Below are 17,784 nucleotides of genomic sequence, written 5' to 3' on the forward strand. Positions count from 1 at the left end.
TGGTAGAGTGGGTGGACTGTTTGGGTCAAATTAGCCTGAAAACCAGACGAATCTGCCAGTGAAGAAAAATAAAAAAGCAGATTACGCAGTGATATTAGTCTGGCCATGCCAGGATATGGTCACATATTATGTGAGTGCTCATCAGGGAGGAGGTGGATTGGGTGTGTAGCCTGTAGGAATACCCAAGTTTGCTGACTAAATGGGATCAGGGCCGGTTCTAGGGGGGGGCAGGGGTGGGCAGTGCCCACCCAAACGTGCATCCTGCCCACCCAATCAAAATTGGGGTAAAAAAAAAAAAAAAAAAATAATAATAATAATTTTTTTATCATAAAATATTGATGTAACATTTATTTATTTTGATTGGGTGGGCACCATAGACTGTAAGTGGGCACCGTGGGCAGCATTTTAGACCCACCTGAACACGCATCGCTTAGTGTCTCTCCGAAGCGGGGGGGTGGGGGAACTGTGACGGGCCGACTGCTCGCAAAACCCACACACAGAAAAATGAAGCAGAACCGTTTGGGGCCCCCGAAAACCCCCCAAATGGTTTTGGGCCCCCCCAAAAAAAAAATCCATTTATTAATGCCCCCCCAGTTCATAATTTCTGTATCCGGCCCTGAATGGGATACAGTATATTTAAAGAGTTTGCTTTTATTGGTGACAGTAATAATCGGATGGACGTTTAACATAGTACAGTGTAATAACCAATAATGATTATCAAACCTAAAATGATATTAATATTAAAAAATGAGTGCCCCATCAGCTAGCGCAAAATAACACTAACATTGTAGGGTAAGCTATATATTGATACAGAGTATCAACGTGTTGTTACACTTTATTACTGGTATAACAATTTGCTATTACAGTGTAACAACACCGTTGTTAAACTTTTACCTTTATTTTTTTATGCTATTCGTCCTTTTTTGCTATTGTTCCAGGTAATATAATGCAGTAGCCTAGTTTTAAATACAGGTATAATTATTGTAGGCAAGGCTATGCTTTTATTTGATAAGAAATTGAGTATATCCTTGTGGCAACCACAGGGTATGGATGATCAAACCCGCTTTGGTACTCAGACTTGGTACAAACTTGCCACATCACTAGTTAATCACCTCTTCGCTGTTTGGAATGGACTCTTGACCGTGATTAACAGGCTCGTTGGTCTAGGGGTATGATTCTCGCTTAGGGTGCGAGAGGTCCCGGGTTCAAATCCCGGACGAGCCCGGTTTTAGGTCTCCAATCTCCACGAAAGCCTGAAATTGAAATCTAAAACTTACAATCGATTATCACACAAGATCCCATAAGAGAAATGCTCTACACGGACCCTACAGTCTCTCTAGGTCACAGTTTCCCATGCAGTGGGTCGGGACCTATTTGTAGATCGTGGACACATTTTTATGGGTCACGAGTAAATGTCAAAACATATATTTAAAACATAATAATCCATGTGAGCTTGTAGATCTGCTATTTTCACTAGTTTGGGTACCGGGCAAACATCTAATTTCTCTTTTAGGTCTTGAGCTAAAAAGTTTGGGAACCACTGCATAGATAATATGCCTTGACTGCAGTTTGCAATGATGTCCACTGGGTGCCGCTTAAACCTCAGTTTACAGTTTATGGACTCGTTCATTTCAAGGAAGCTTGGTTCATTCCAGGAAATCATTTGCACACGAAATAAATGGTGTCTTATGTCTTAGAGGAAACTTTGTGATTTGCACTGAGTACTGATTTTTTTGGTACCGTATCAAGCTATTGACGCGGCGTCAGAAACTTGAGACACAGCATCACTGACGCCAGCTCTGTATCATGTGTCAACGTGTCATCAACATTGTGCTATTTAGTTTTTGATACAAGCCATTTTAACCATTACTTACTAGGCTATACTTGACAGCATTCATTGTTTCAATGATAGTTATAACCTTTTTTTCCCCATAGCCCATAGGCCTATTAGGCTAGGGCCTAGGCTAGTCTAGGCTACTAATTGAAAATCCACATCTAGATAGATGTGAGGTCTCTCTCTCTCTCTTAACTCTTAATGATAGAGCAGATGGAAGGCATATTAAAATTATGTTCTAATTGATTCAATTCATTCATTCTTTCAAATTCAAGTAGCCTTAAATGACCTAAGACTATAATATAGCCTATAGGTCATTTAAGACTACTGAATATATATATATATATGGATGTGTGGACACAATATGTGGACAAATTAGCCATAATACACTGACTTACTAGCCTCCTGATACTACTTTGTACTTTGTTTGTCTATATATTTAGCCTATGTCTGCGAATCTGCACCCCCAAAAAATTTAGCCTATATAATTGTGTTGCTATTTATGCAGTTTTTAGTCTATTATTAATACACACACCGTGTCCGTGTGCAACACACAATGACCAAGCATATTCCATGTGGTCGCACGTGAGTTTCTAGAACATTACTACATCATGTCTGCTTATTCACGCCAAGTCAACGGGGTTGCGGGGCTGGGCGCAAAGTCACCATTGTTATCGTCATATAATTCATTGTGTTTGTTTATCTCTGCTCACGGGCCGTTCTCGATGTAGAGTGACCATGAGTGGCCGACCGGCCGAGTGCACAACCAGGGAGGGAGGGAGCGCCCTGGTGTTGCCAGATTTGTGAAAGAAATAAGCAACAGGTCTATGTAAACAAGTCCAAAAATTTGCACTTTAAACATATGCATCGGCAAAAAAAATATGTTTTCAATCTTTTTTTTTTATATTACATCCTACATCAAGGGGTCCTGTCCTGGTGGTCCGGTCCTTGTTGTTGTTTCAGAACCACTGGTTTAAACAACAACGAAACAAGCCCAAATAAGCTTTAGAAACAAGTCCAAAAAATCACAAACCACAATATACCCACCAATATTTACAAGCAACTTTACAAGAAAAACAAGCCTAAAGTCGCTTATAATAATAAGCAGACATGGCAACACTGGCGCGCCCCCTGAAAAATGACAATAGAGCTTTGAACGGATGTGTACCGTGTGCAGTCAGTGTGTGGTGTGTGTGCACACATTACAACCCAAATCACGGGGCAAAACAACAGATACTAGCTGTCGTCGCTGACTAAATTATTGTAGCTTGAGAGCCTCTGTATCAAAGAAAAATAAAACTCAAGAACTCTCTTCTCCCCATACAGTCTTTGAATTTGATTTATGGGAATTAATATTTCATATTTTTTTTTTAAAGTTATAGATTTAGAAGCCTTTTCATTGATTGATTGCTTGAATACTTTATTATACAGAAATGTAAACAGCACAAGGTACAGTCAGACAAATTAGGCTGAAAGGATAACACACAAAAAAAGTCCTGGGGACTTGTTTCCATAGGATTCTATGTGATTGCACAATCGCGTAGGATAACGTGATGTGTGCAGGATAGGGGGCGGGGGGGGGGGGGGGGGTAGGCTGGATGAAGTAATCTCTTGTATATATTAGCCTACCGTGAAGAAATGTGGCCATTGTTCTCTTGTAAACATATGCAGCCATATGCATAGCCTTGGATCAAGACTACCATAGATGTATTTAATCGAGTCAGACTTTTATAGATCTATATGCAAATGTCAAAATCGATAAAAACACATCTACTATGATAGCCTTGATCCCAGGCTACATGTATAGTTATACAATCAATGGTGTTTTCGTGTTCCTCTAGCCTCCATGATGTGTTAATTAGAAATCCACTGTCCCCATGCACATGTCAATAGCCCCCCCTTACGTAATTAAAATGCCATCTCGCCTGGTTGCTGACCGCCTGCCCCCGTCGGGCAGACAGATTCGCAGTGGTGTAAACTAACTAAGTACATTTACTCAAGTACTGTACAGCACTATTTTGATGTATTTCCAATTTTCAGTACTTTTACTTCTACTCCACTACATTTCAGAGGCAAATATTGTAGGTTATACTCCACTACAATTATTTGAAAACTTTAGTTACTAGTTACTTTGTAAATATTGATTATTATTACAAAACATACATTAACCACTTCAGCCCTTTATATATCTCGGCCATTTGAAAATAGCACATCATCAGATCTGCTGTTTTGTCAAAAGATTCTTTACTTGTTTTATACATTTGAAAACTTGTGAAATTCTTCATAATGAGAAGCCTACTTTTGGTATTTTAAGTGCATTTTGATACCAATACTTTTGTGCTTTTACTCAAGTGTAAATTTGGAATTCTGGACTTTGACTTATAACAGAGTATTTCTACGTTCCAGTTGATACTTTTACTTAAAAAAATTCCACCACTGAAAGACTGGGCACATTAAGTATCGTGTGCACAACTCTTTCAATCATTCATCTGCGAATCAATCATGGGAAGAAGGCGCGAGACAGCCCGAATTTTGCACCCGGTCCACTTCCGCCCCGCACGCTATAAAAGCTGCGTCGTGACCGAGTTATCGTCACAACAAACAACACAGTCTCAACCCAGAGAGAAGAACACCAGTTACTGAAGACCTGAAAGAACTTTGAGAGAACACTGCTCAACATGGACAAGTGCGACTGCAACAAAAGTGAGTGATCAAAAAAACAAAGTATTGTATTATAATTGCTCTTGAATTGTACTGACTTACTACATTTCTTGCCTTTTTTTTTAAAACTTGAAATAACCTGTGGTTTTCTCCTGTGCCTTGTAGCTGGAACCTGCAGCTGCGGAGGATCCTGCACCTGCGTCAACTGCAACTGCACTTCATGCAAGAAAAGTAAGTCTTCCTAATACTTCACAAGTTTAATTTAACTTGATCATTTTCTAGCTGCTGTGAATTCAGCATTAGTCTAGGATGATATTTTAACAGCCACCTACTTGTGTGTTTATCTTTTTAAGCAGCAATGTATAATCATACCACTGTTGTTGGCAAACTCTTTCAATTGCAAACTATTCAATCAATATTGTTTTGAGGCAAATATTGTACTTTTTACTCATTAGGCTATTTGGAAACTTTAGTTACTTTGTAGATTTTTATTATTACAAAAAATACTAACTATTTCAGCCCTATACATTTTGGCCATTTGTATACATTTTGGCCTTTGTATAGCAGATCTACAAGCTCACATAGCTTGTAGATCTGCTATTTTCAAAGTATTTTTTTATTTCTTTGAAACTGCATTTCGTGATCAATTAAATGCTAGCTGTAATTGTCTTTAATGATCACGTGTAGCTTTTCGTGTAGGCTACACTACACAAATACACAGGTGTGTTCACTCTGCCAATCCACTAACTAGCTTACACTCTGCTCTCCCCCCTCCCTCCCCTACAGGCTGCTGTCCATGCTGTCCCTCTGGATGCGCTAAGTGCGCGTCTGGGTGCGTGTGCGAGGGCGGCAAGAACTGTAACACCGGCTGCTGCAAGTGACAGGATGACATGACCCAGCCTGGCGTGTGTGAAGACTGACAAGGACTGGATGTGCATCACCTACTGTCACTGAGACCTATTTCTGAGACCTATTTCAGTCACTATTGCAGTCACAATCGTTTGTGTGTTTTTGTACTTCATGTAAATGTGATTAATAAAATTCTTGGAAAATCTGCTACATATGACTTGGACTAGTTTCATCCTTAACTCGCTGACCTGCCTATTATGCTCCATATCAGACTAGCAGTAGATTGGTTGACATCTGTATTGAAATGTATGGTACATGGCTGTTAAAAGGATAACACTCAAAAGATGTAGCATTTGAATTTCCTTGTGGTCCGAAGTGGGGGATTATGAAATGCATCCAGACAATATACACAAAGGCAATATGAATGTGCATAATACAACCTGGACTAATTTATATAAGGCCTAGTTGTGAATTGTTCTGTAATGTTGGCACGGTCATATCAGTTTCATTTTAAAAGGTGTCACGCAGAAACTTAACACTGGCTCTGTACTCGAATAACACGCCTATAGAACTGGCTATTACCCGTCTGCACTAGTTGACCTTGACATCACCAGACAATGGCTTTGTGAAATACACCAGTGGGCCTCAGTGCTGATTTAACAGGGATATGAAATTCAAGTAGCCTACTCTCCAAATGTTAATAGGTGTTAAGATTATCCGGTTTGATCTGCAGTCTAATCCCTAACTTCTTCGTGTTTGGGTGTCCAGTATGAGACATTTCTCCCACTTTAAATTCCAGGGGAGATATTGTGATATGAGCTTCAGGCTGTCCTAAAGTGGGGAGACCAGCCCACCTCCAACCAATGCAGATATATAGCCACTGTCGTAGAGATTGATTAAAATATATTTTTTCATAAAAATAAGTCCCGGAATGCAGATTACTGTATCAGTTGGCGGAGACAAGTGGTCATTATTTTAGAGTAAATGTAACGGTTTGAAGAAGCGGAACTGATGAAGCGGAACTGACGGAACAAAAATCTGTTACAATCAGGAATATTTACATCGACGCACACACACACACCGGAAGAGCGTTGTGTGAGCTCAACGACGATGTTCGGTTGTTGTTAGTAGGGTTGAGATTATTTACGACGTTATCAAACAGCTTTGTTAAGGCTTGGGTTCGTTTCGTCTCTTTCTAGTTCAAATTAAACTAACATAAACATGCCGAAGGTCGTGTCCCGCAGCGTGGTGTGTTCCGACACCCGAGACAGAGAGGAATACGACGACGGAGAAAAGCCTCTCCAGGTCTACTACTGTCTGTGTGGTCAGATGGTCCTGGTTCTGGACTGCCAGGTAGGGATGGGCGATAGTACATTTCTGTCCGATCTCCGATATAATAATAGCCCCATTTGGAACCTCTCCCTCCGCTATATAGCTCCGAGATGAGGTTCCACAGTCTCGGGTACCGAAAGGTAACAAGTGACGACACCGGTGAATTTTGGCCAGTGGCCACTATGCATGATTCTTACCTTTTCCGCCCATTGTATCCAAAAGGTAAAGCTCGGCCCCCCTGCTCTCACTTGTTTTACATTTTAGCGCTCAAGAAAATCTAACCGACGCGTTGAAACAAGCGTTTAAATCACTTTGTTTAGTCAGCCTGTACCATGTTTTTCCGATGCAATCTTACGGGAGCAGTACTGCGCATGCGGAGTTTGCGGACGGGGCTTGACTGGCCACAGGCTGACTAAACAAGCTATTTAAACGCTTGCATCAACCCATCGCTTAGATTTTCCTGGCCGCTAAACATTGAAACATCTGAGAGCAGGGGGGCCGACCTTTACTTTTTGGATATGATGTGCGGAAAAAGGTAAGAATCATGCATAGTGGCCAATATTCGCCGGTGTCGTCACCTTTTGACACCCAAGAGTCTTGGGTTCCCAAGACTGTGGAACCTCATCTCAGAGCTATATAGCGGAGGGAGAGGTTCCGATTTGAGCATAACATAATAATTGCTGTTATGGCCGATAACCGATATAAACCTATGTCGACATGATCTCATTCTGTATAAAAAAAAGATATAATAATTCTTTCTGAGATTATGATAAACACTGAATTTGAAAAAGCATTAAAGGGTAAGACCACTTTGGTAGAGGTTTGGGTTGTGTAGTTACCTTGCCATGATGTAGCCCCAAAGGTGGGCAAGAAATAAAAAATAATTACTCCATTGATTAGAAATTGATAATTCAAAATTTGCTCCTCATTGACTTACATTGTACGGTAAAACAGCTCTCAAAGTCACTCTTTTAGCACATAAATGAACCCAAACATAGCTGATTCAGGCAATATAGAGCATCACCAAACCCAGTACTGTTTTTTTTTATTATAAAAATGTCAACTTCCTGTTGATTTTACTATGAAGATCTGGATCCGGATCCGGGGATCCAGTCCAGGTTTTCTACTTATTAAAAATGGCAAAATAACCCTCGACTTTATTCCAAAACAAGGGATGCACTTTTATTGAAATGTTGGCCCATATCCCAACATAAACAGCTTGAATGTAGTATTTTTATTTTAAAATGTTTCAAATGGTTGACCCTTTTAAAAGCTTCCCCAGAAAACACTGATAGAGCCTGCAGCCTTCATCATCACAAAAGGCTTTTTCAGCTTCACCTTCAAACATAATTATAAAATAAAATATCGGCTAAAACCGATATTATTTTGATATCGGTTCGATACCGATAATGGCGATATTGCATTTTAACATCGGCCGATACCGATATGATGACCGATTAATTGTCCATTCCTACTGTCAGGTGGAGAAGCTGCCCATGCGGCCCCGGGATAAGTCCAGGGTGATCGACGCAGCCAAACACGCCCACAAGTTCTGCAACGTGGAGGAGGACGAGAACGTCTACCTCAAGAGAGCCGACGGCATCGAGAGACAGTACCGCAAGAAGTGCGGAAAGTGCGGCCTGCTGCTCTTCTACCAGCACCAGATAAAGAACACACCGGTCTGTTTACTGTACATATTTTTCTTTTTGATTACCACTAGCTTATATGATGTTTTTGCAGATTATTGTATGTTATTGTTTGTCTTTAAATGTTTCAATGAATTGAATACACAGGACCCCAATGGAAACAAGCCTTGTGCCACTGTGCATTCTTTTTTTACAAACTGTTAATAAAGTATTCAATCAATTCAATCAAAGGTCACCTTCATCGTGGACGGGGCGGTCATGAAGTTCGGACGAGGCTTCGGGAGCACCAGTGTCTACATGCAGAAGCAGCCCGAGGCTCCCAAGAAGGTCCGTGTGATGATGACGAAGCGGACTAAAGACATGGGTAAATTCAGCTCTGTCACAGTGTCCACCATCGACGAGGAGGAGGAGGAGATCGAGGCCAGAGAGGTGGCAGACTCCTATGCCCAGAACGCCAAAGTGATCGAGAAACAGCTGGAGAGGAAGGGGATGAGCAAGAAGAGGCTGCAAGAGCTGGCCGAGCTGGAGGAGGTGAAGAAGGCGAAGATGAAAGGCACCCTCATTGATAATCAGTTCAAGTAGTAGAGTATACTATACCCAGGACAGTCTTCCTGTGGGATGGGGTGCAGACTTTTGACACGCATAAAGACTCCTTTCAGTTGGGAACTTTGTGCAGTGGTTTGACAAGGTGGAACGGATACAAGAAGAGTGGGCACCTCGATGTATAAAATTAGCTATTTTGTCCAAAATGTTGTAAAGTATACATGATTTGAACATGCACACAGCACATCATTATCAGACTTGCATTTACCCTTCAACTTCTAGTTTATGCCCAAAATGATTGGCTGTACAGATTTTGTAGCAATTGTAGAAATATTAGTACTTTACATTACTTAAAACCGTTTTTTTTTTTTTTTACATTTTGGACCAAATAGGCAGCTTTACATTGAGGTGCCCACTCTTCCTGTTAACTTAACTGTGTGTCTGCAGGACATGAACCACTTGTTTCATACTTCGTTGTGCGACGGTGTCACGTGAAAATACCGACAAGCAGAGCTTGTGGAGCGGCTGTTTTTGCTATACTTTTTTTTAACGTATAACAAGGTTTGCCTGTACTACATGCCCAAAATAGGGACACCAGGTTCAAAGAATAAGAAAAAGGCATTCTGACATCTCTATGGGTGTGTTTATGGGTGCTTGTACATTTGAAATTTTGTGCCACCGTTTTCACTTTTGACTGACAGAGGCATGCCATATATATGGTTGCTTGTTATAGTTTTGTAAAATAAATTGTTTCAAAAGAGCTCTGCCATTTTTCTAATTTTATTTCCGGTGTATCTGCTCTTGCTCTTCATGAACCGAGATTAAAGCTACAGTTTTATGATTCAATTCAAATCCTGCCTAGTCATTGCTTTGGGTGGCCTCTTGGTCTATGGTCTGTCACAGACGCGAACAGCCTTTTTGCATGTAGTTGGGTAGCCTCGCCCCGAAGGGCGCGCGGGCGGGGACTTCTTTCCTCTACATTAGAAGAGTTAGGACGTCACATTGTAATACAGCCCAAATACCTAAAACTGGCCTCAGTGGCGCACCTCGCTGATCACTTGACTCTAAAACCATTACCACTGGGAGTCTGGGTTTGACTCCTCTTGGGACAATACTTTTTCAAACTACCGCAGACTACTTTTTTTCGCCGATAAAGTATAGTTTTGGACCATGACGGAGGCGCGCCGATTCAGCAGACCTTGAGGCCGAGGAGTCGCGCCCGAGCGCCTCCAGGCGCGAGTGCCCGCGACGACCGGCCGATGGTCTGCTAGTCGACTAAGCACCGTCCGAGTTATGTACCGATAGGCACAGAATCGTAAATGATGTTGTGGGGACTGCGTTTGCCCCAACTGCCAGTCAGTGCACTAACATAGCTCGCGTCGCCAGACTCTCTCCCCAACCGCCCCCTTGCGCTTCAACTACATGCAAAAAGGCTGTTCGCGTCACAGACTGGAACAAAGAGAACAGTTGCAGGATTTCCACAGATTCATATCCACTTAAACCCTCGAGACCCCTAGACCTAGTAAACTGGACCTACGTCTGTCTCTGTACTTGGACCTCTTTTTTCTGTCTACACCAAATCTCTTTGCTAAAAATAACCGATCTACAAGCTCACAATGCGGCATGTAGTGAGCTTGTAGATAGGCTATTTTTGGCTAATGTTCCCTCCAGAATATGGATGCTTGGGTTGAAGTGGTTAAAAAGTAATGGCATAATGGTAAAAGAAATGTACAGAAATGTCCATTTCTTAAACATAACTAGATGCAAGTCTTACGGGGTTGTGCTTATCTAAAGATAAAAGTAACTCCATAGCTTGGCTCCAACCTCATAAATTGCATATTTCCATACAGGTCATTGGGCAGGTTGTAGGCCTGTCACAAAATAATTATGCTTATAGATTGGTTATTTCCACTATTATTTTTTTTAAAGTATGAAATGGTTAAATAAATGATGGCCTATTTTGGCCATAGTACATTATTTATTTTGACTGTTGATTCTAAAAACTCAGCCTTCATTGGATGAGACATGGTTTGTAGGTATTGGGGGTCAACAGGAGAAAATTGCCAAATATTTGGTCATATTGGTCTATATGATTTGTTTACATTATTATGACAGACGAGAGCAAGGATTTCATATCAATGAAGTGACATGATGCAATCTCTTAGAGTTTTTTTTCCCATTGCATAACAGCAAACATGGACCACAAGGACAAACTAATCAGTCAACACAGTTCAAACATCTTGTCTATTCATCTACTAACCTACACTAAACTCCTGTCCTGTCGACGTAGTATGTAGTAAGTATGACCTCGGTGCTCAGGGTTGTAGTCAGTGCAGACAGTTGTTTTCACCCTGGGATCATTAACCCCAGCCACATGACATATGTGAAATGATTTCATCACAAAACCTTGAACTTATGTATGTATAAGTTCAAGCTTCGTATTACGTATACGAGTTATACGAAGTTAAGTTCGTATTACGTATGTAATACGTAATATTACGTATGTATGTTATTGTCACTTAAACCCTACAGTATATACTTTGTTGTATGCTGAATTGTGAAACTAGCTGATTTAAAAGCTTACAATGCATTGCATCGTGAATCCGAATGATACACAAGATCACAATCTTGTAGATAGATTGGACATTTTAGCTATCTTTGAAAATATTTGCATATAAACAAAGACATGGCCAAAATAGGGATGCCAGTTTTAAAGTTAATTATTTTGTGACAAATTGAATTCCAATAAACCTTAATAAGAATTGTTTTTATAATTACTTTGATAATGTGGTATCATCCATACTAGTAATGTAGCAAGTAGTACGTACAGTATGCATAACATGTATATCAGACATGTTATATTTGGTTTTGATTGATTGATTGAATACTTTATTAGTCAGAAATGTAAACAGCACGTGTTCTAGTAATTAAAGCTAAAAGGATGGCACAAAAACATCCTGGGGACTTTCCATTGTGGTCCTATGTATTCAATTGATCAACATACAAAAAATAACAATAATACATGTCACCAACAAATACAAACACTATATATGTACTAAAGAGATGGGAAAATTACATTTACCTCCCCTTTTCTTCTCCTGATAGATGTTTTTTCAGGCCAATTTTGAAAGAAATCAGTGTTACATATCCTTTAATGGATGATGTCAGGGCATTCCACATTTTGGTGGCAGAGCAGTAGAATGAGAACTTTCCCATGTTTCTTCTAAATTTGGGTGGTAGCAGATCATGATCGCTCCCTCTAGTGTTTGGAGAAGTAGTTAGACAGGTATGAGGGTATTGAGGGCACTGTCTATTTGACTATCTTAAATACCAATCCCAGTGATATTTGCTTAACCCTGTCTTCTACCCTGAGCCATCTCAATCTAGCAAAATGTGTTGGAATTAGGTGGGTCATGGGCTTAAGGCCGAGAAGTAGTCATATCAGTTTGTTGGAGAACCAAGAGGTGCAAGCATAATCAAAATGACGTTGAAAGAGGGCTCCAGCTAGAGTCTTGAGAGCACGTTTGGTGACAAAAGAGGAAATCCTGCCCAATAATCTTGCTCTTTGATTGATACCATCTTTTCACCTGTCAGTTTGTTGTCAAGAATACAGCCCAAATAGGTAACCTCTTCTTTGCTTTCTATATCGTCAACTCTGACCTTGAAATCCTTTGCATTGCTAAGGGTATGTTTGGACCCAAAAATAATGGATTCTGTTTTACCAAGTGTAATGACAGTTTGTTTCGCACTAATAGGAATCTGGGATTTTCCCATGGTAAGACTACACTCCACATTTTGGGATAGTACAATTTCTGAGTTTATCAGCAGTCCTGTCTTCCAGTCGGCCATCTGTGAAGAAATGTGACTGAAAGTGGTAAAACATCCCAAATCTTGACAAAAAGGACAGAAATAACATTAAAGGAATATCTTTAATGTTGTATCTATTGTCAAACAAAAGTTGTACATTGTTTGTAAAAAAAAGAATTGAAGAAAATAATAAAAGTATACAGAAGAACATCTAATAAGTTTGGGGGTTTACACAGTGGAGATATTATTATTATTTATTTATTTTTGTTCTTTATTTACCCAGGGTAGTAGCTGAGCATTTCCAGCAACGCCCTGCACATAGGCACACACATTAAAACCTAGGAGCTGGCCAGTACAACCACAGTCTTATACTGTTGGCCACTGAGCAGCTCCACTGGAGCTCCGAGCTCCACCCTGCTCAAGAGCACTTCAGCTGTGTTGGGGAGGGGTGAGTGGTTGCCATTCACTTCCCCACCCAGATGTTTCCTGTCTGTCCGGGGAATTGAACCGGGGAACATTGTCAACAAGCGCTCACCTCTAACCTTTAGGTCACCACTGCCACTGATGTTAGCAGTGTTGGTTGCACTGTGGTGGGAGGAAAAAAGACTACACAAGATATTACGGTGGTGACATTCATTATCAGACCTAGCACGTATATGGTCTGTCCATTGAATCAGATCAAATCAGGATACTATACACAGCATGAAGACTTCCTCCAGTCAATCCCAAGAACAGTACATCAAGGAGCTCAATTAGCTCAGGTAACATTTCTGTGGGTTCCACACAGTGCATGTAGGGGTTAGAATCTAACCCCTACATGCACTGTGTTCTAACCGTTAGATGGGATGAGAGAGTGGATGAGTTGGCAAAGAGGGCTTTAGAGAAAGGACATATAGAAATGCAAATTTGTATCAGAGGTAAAACTGGGAAATTCTACCAAATGTGTCAAGAAAGGGGTGACAGAGAGAGAAAGAGGGGAAAGGGAGGCATTTATATCTAATTCAAAAAAGTGTTGTTACTATGATTGGTAGTGGACAGAGCAGAGGAGAGAGGAAACAGCGTTGAAGGTTAAGGTTCAAACTGCACTAAACAAAACAAAACAAAACAAAACAAAACACTGAAAATTGCTAGCCTGGGATCAAGACTATCATATATATATTTTATCGAATGTATTGTATTTTATCGTCTTTTGTCAGAATCTATGATAGTCTTGATCCAAGGCTAGAAAATGGCAGAGACCTGTGTGGGGGATGTCAGAGGAGCCTGTAGTTGTAGAAGGGTACTTTTAGATACGTTTTTAATTAATATAGGTTATATCATGTAGTTGAGTGTGTGTGTGTGTGTGTGTGTGTGTGTGTGTGTGTGTGTGTGTGTGTGTGTGTGTGTGTGTGTGTGTGTGTGTGTGTGTGTGTGTGTGTGTGTGTGTGTGTGTGTGTGTGTGTGTAGTTAGATTGTATTTGCCTTGCCTAATCCATAGACAGTAAAAAAGGTCTAACCCACACTCGGGAGCAGAAGGTGGCGGTAATGCACCACCAATAAGCCGGATGCAGACCGTCGCAAAACAACACGAAGAAGACGTGAAGCAGTACAACATCCGGTGGTTCGGACCAATCAGCGTCCGGTCCAGAAGTGCCGGGATGTAAATGCATGTCAAACACTCTGCAACACAAAACCAAAACACAATAATACCAGCTCTAAAGCTTCCATCTGTGGAATAAGGACATTACTTTCTATACGTATATAACTGGGACGGGATACCAGGTACGTTGTTTCACACATTGTTCCACCCCGTCACACCACGTCAACATGTAAAATGTTTCAAATTTCAAGATCAATCTCTGTGAACAGAACTAGCTTAACATGTGTATATTAAGCTAGTGTGGCTAACTTGTTAGCCCATTCATTTACCTTTCCAGACAGCTAAACGACGGCATGATAACGAGGCTGGCGCTGACCCGACGACCCGCATGGTTTAAATGTCCCCTTAATGTCCAAGTCCTCCGTGTTTTGACACATAACTCTAGTTTACTAGTTAGCCTGAGTGCCAAACATGGTGCTAAGCTAACCCCGGGATAGGGCATCATGCGCGCGCTGATAGTGACAGTTGCTGCTAGCCTCCCTGGGATCAAGACTAATCATAGATGTATTTGATCGAGTCTGACTTTTCAGTCAGACTCGATCAAAAACATCTATGATAGTCTTGATCCAAGGCTAGTCTCAGTTGCCATAGCGAGGCTGTTGATCTCAGCTTATGATTGTATTAATAACGGCAAACAGAAAGGTCTTCAGCTTTTATTTAAAAGAGTTGACTCTATCAGACCAGTAGTTTTCAAATAATGTTCCAGATATGTGGTGCAATGCATGCACAGATACAAATTGAACGTATCCTCTTTCGGAATCCTGTAGAGCACAGGTCTTCAACGTTTTTCAGTCCAAGGACCCCTTATGAGAGAGAGATGAAGCAGGGACCCCCCCACTACATATTGTATAACATTGTGTTGCAGATTAAACTTTTTCATAGATTTCATAGAAAGCTTCATAGACTAGCACTGAGTCTGTCATTGTGTAGTGTTGTTTTCAGACATTTAACCTAAACAGTAAATTCTTAGTAAACTTGACCTTTACTTGGTCTGCTCTTTTTCCCCCTCTACACCAAACCTCTTTGCCGAAAATAGCCGATCTACAAGCTCACAATGCCTCTGCTTGTAGATCTGCTATTTTTTGTCTAAATTTCTTCTCAGAATAGGGATATTAGGGTTCAAGTGATTCATGTAGTAACAAAAATATCCTATCACACAAACATTTGGCGGCCCTCCGTTAGTAACTCTGAGGACCCCCTAGGGGTCCCGGACCCCCAGTTGAAGACCCCTGCTGTAGTGTATACCGGTGTTACCAGGGTTCTGAAAGAGACTAAAATTTAACGCTGCTTTGCCATATTTAGTTCTGACTCTCGGTTCAGAAAGTAGACAAACGTCCCTGACAAAGTAGTATCATTATATATCACAAGATCAGATTCAGAAATGTACATTATTTGGGCCCTAAACCATTCAGTGCTTTATAAACCAAAGTTCTGCAGTATTTTGAAAAAAGGTATTTGACAGACAGGAAGCCAGGGTAAAGAGCAGACAACTAGAGTGGTTATTTTCTTGTTTATGAGAACTAGGCAGACCACAGTGGGGTTTTGTAGTCGGAAGAACCAAGGATGAGAGAGTCTGCCCCTGTTTGTCACTTGTCAGTGATGTTCAAATGCCAAACATGAACAGCGTACTCCACAAACTGAATGTTGAATACATTAGCTGTCGACATAACATTGTCTAAAAGCATAAAACGTTTCCTGCCCTTTCTGCTCATTATCAGATGGGCTGCTATGGCAACATTTGTCATCATGAGCCATAATATGAATGGGGGCTAATAGCCCAGCCAGGTGGGGGCAGCCAACCTTTTTCAACTGCATAGACTTCCAAATCCTCAAATTCCTTGCCCGGAAAGAGGATATTGATTATTCTATCTGTGCCAAAACCACGGCTAATGTCTGTCTGTGCAGCACAGCTGAGTGCTTAGCCGCAGAGCAACTCTTAGATGCTATAATGCTATCTGGCATCTAGAGTTGCAATACCAACCCTTGACAGCCCATTCATCCAAACAGAAAAGTCCTATCTGATTGTATTAAACAACGTTAAACTCACTAAGATTGCAGCTGTACGGAAAGCTTGGATTATCCTCTTTCTATTTGTCAAGTTTTTGTTTCATAAAAATCCACCATAGACATGTTATGAGCTACTTTCTGTCGATAAATTCCGTGCAGGTGATTACATTTCTGAGTTTGGAAACGATCGTTTTCAATAACGCAACGTCCTGCTGTCTCCTGCATTATGTGCAATTTCGAAACGGGTGGTACGCTGGACCGTTGAGTGATTTCTATTCCAACGAGCGCTTCCAAACTCGAACACTTAGAAACATTATCACCTGCACAGAATTAATTAAGCTTTCCGTACAGCTGCAATGTTGGTGAGTTTAACCTCATTTAATACAATCAGATAGGACCTTTCTGTTTGGATGAATGGGCTGTCAACTAAGGGTTGGTATTGCAACTCTAGATGCCAGATACTAGAAGCATTATATCATCTAATAATTATAATAATGGCTTTTGTTTATAATGCACTTTACATTTGTGAAAATCTCAAAGTGCTACAATAGGCAGTTGCATAAAAAAGAATCATCACACCATTAAAAACATCTTAGAAACTGAAACAAAACATTTAAAACATGAGGGCATAAAGCCTAGAGAGGTAAAACCAGTTACTACAACTAAGAGTTGCTTGCGGCTACTGTGTAGTGCAGAAATTATGTCAGAGCTAATTCACACAAATACAGTCTTTCTCATCCTTTAGCTGCTATCCTCTACTCGTTCTTTTTCTTGTCTCCCCTTAGAGCAAAGTACACTATTAGTGAGCTCTTGCTGAGGCAGAGTTGGAATCAAATGTACCGTTTCTTCATTCTCTTTGACTCTCTGTTTCTCTCTCTATCTCTGTGTTAGAGTTATGGATGCTGAGGGTTTTGGGGAGCTCCTGCAGCAGGCAGAGCAGCTGGCTGCAGAGACAGAAGCCGTGTCTGAGCTCCCGCACGTGGAGCGGAACCTCCAGGAAATCCAGCAGGCCGGGGAGCGCCTTCGATCTCGCACGCTGACACGCACCTCGCAGGACGCAGCTGACGTTAAAGCGTAAGCGATGTACACACCGGCACATACATGCACAAGTAGCTTCTGAGTCTGCCCTTTAAAGGCTTCGGAATAGCAGTCAAGTCCTACAAGATGCAGGTCAGGCTAATTAAGTTCAAGCAAGAATGTGTGTGTGCGGTGGCATGAAATCATGGTTTGATGATGACGGCACTGTTTAGAATATGGTTACAGTAAGACCGTGGTGCGTCGTCATCAGGTCTGATTTCACCGCCCCAAAAAATCTGACAGCGGGCTGTTCATGCTGCAGGACGACGCTCCTGTAATCATGCAGCTGAAATTATTTGGAAGGTTATTAATGTAAGCAGGATTACATCTTATCCTACTTGTTTTTGATCTCCCTCCACACAGCTGATTCATGACAGCTGACATTGTTG

The 17,784-nt window shown here is 41.0% G+C and overlaps 2 protein-coding genes across 2 annotated transcripts in view; both read left to right on the top strand.

Annotated features, from left to right (window-relative positions):
• Positions 1-6,430: 6,430 nt before the first annotated feature.
• Positions 6,431-9,711, top strand: steep1 (STING1 ER exit protein 1). The gene is made up of 3 exons (XM_080437666.1): positions 6,431-6,697; positions 8,158-8,355; positions 8,554-9,711. The coding sequence occupies exons 1-3, from the start codon at positions 6,566-6,568 to the stop codon at positions 8,902-8,904; spliced, it is 681 nt and encodes a 226-aa protein (XP_080293792.1). The 5' UTR covers positions 6,431-6,565; the 3' UTR covers positions 8,905-9,711.
• A 4,579-nt stretch (positions 9,712-14,290) lies between these two features.
• The window catches only part of nup93 (nucleoporin 93), a 44,575-nt gene continuing 41,081 nt past the window's right edge, over positions 14,291-17,784 (top strand). The window contains exons 1-2 of the mRNA XM_080438340.1: positions 14,291-14,433; positions 17,210-17,392. Coding sequence (XP_080294466.1) covers positions 17,214-17,392 — 179 coding nt within the window. The 5' untranslated portion in view covers positions 14,291-14,433; positions 17,210-17,213. The remainder of the gene's footprint in view (positions 14,434-17,209; positions 17,393-17,784) is intronic.

This window comes from Gymnoscopelus braueri (assembly GCF_963280865.1).
Source record: "Gymnoscopelus braueri genome assembly, chromosome: 9".
NCBI classification, from domain to species: Eukaryota; Metazoa; Chordata; class Actinopteri; order Myctophiformes; family Myctophidae; genus Gymnoscopelus; species Gymnoscopelus braueri.

Excerpts from the sequence above, each read along its gene's own strand:
- steep1 (XM_080437666.1), top strand. The coding sequence starts at position 6,566 with ATGCCGAAGGTCGTGTCCCGCAGCGTGGTGTGTTCCGACACCCGAGAC. Across the intron at positions 6,698-8,157 it reads TCCTGGTTCTGGACTGCCAG|GTGGAGAAGCTGCCCATGCG; the intron begins GTAGGGATGGGC and ends TCCTACTGTCAG. Across the intron at positions 8,356-8,553 it reads ACCAGATAAAGAACACACCG|GTCACCTTCATCGTGGACGG; the intron begins GTCTGTTTACTG and ends ATTCAATCAAAG.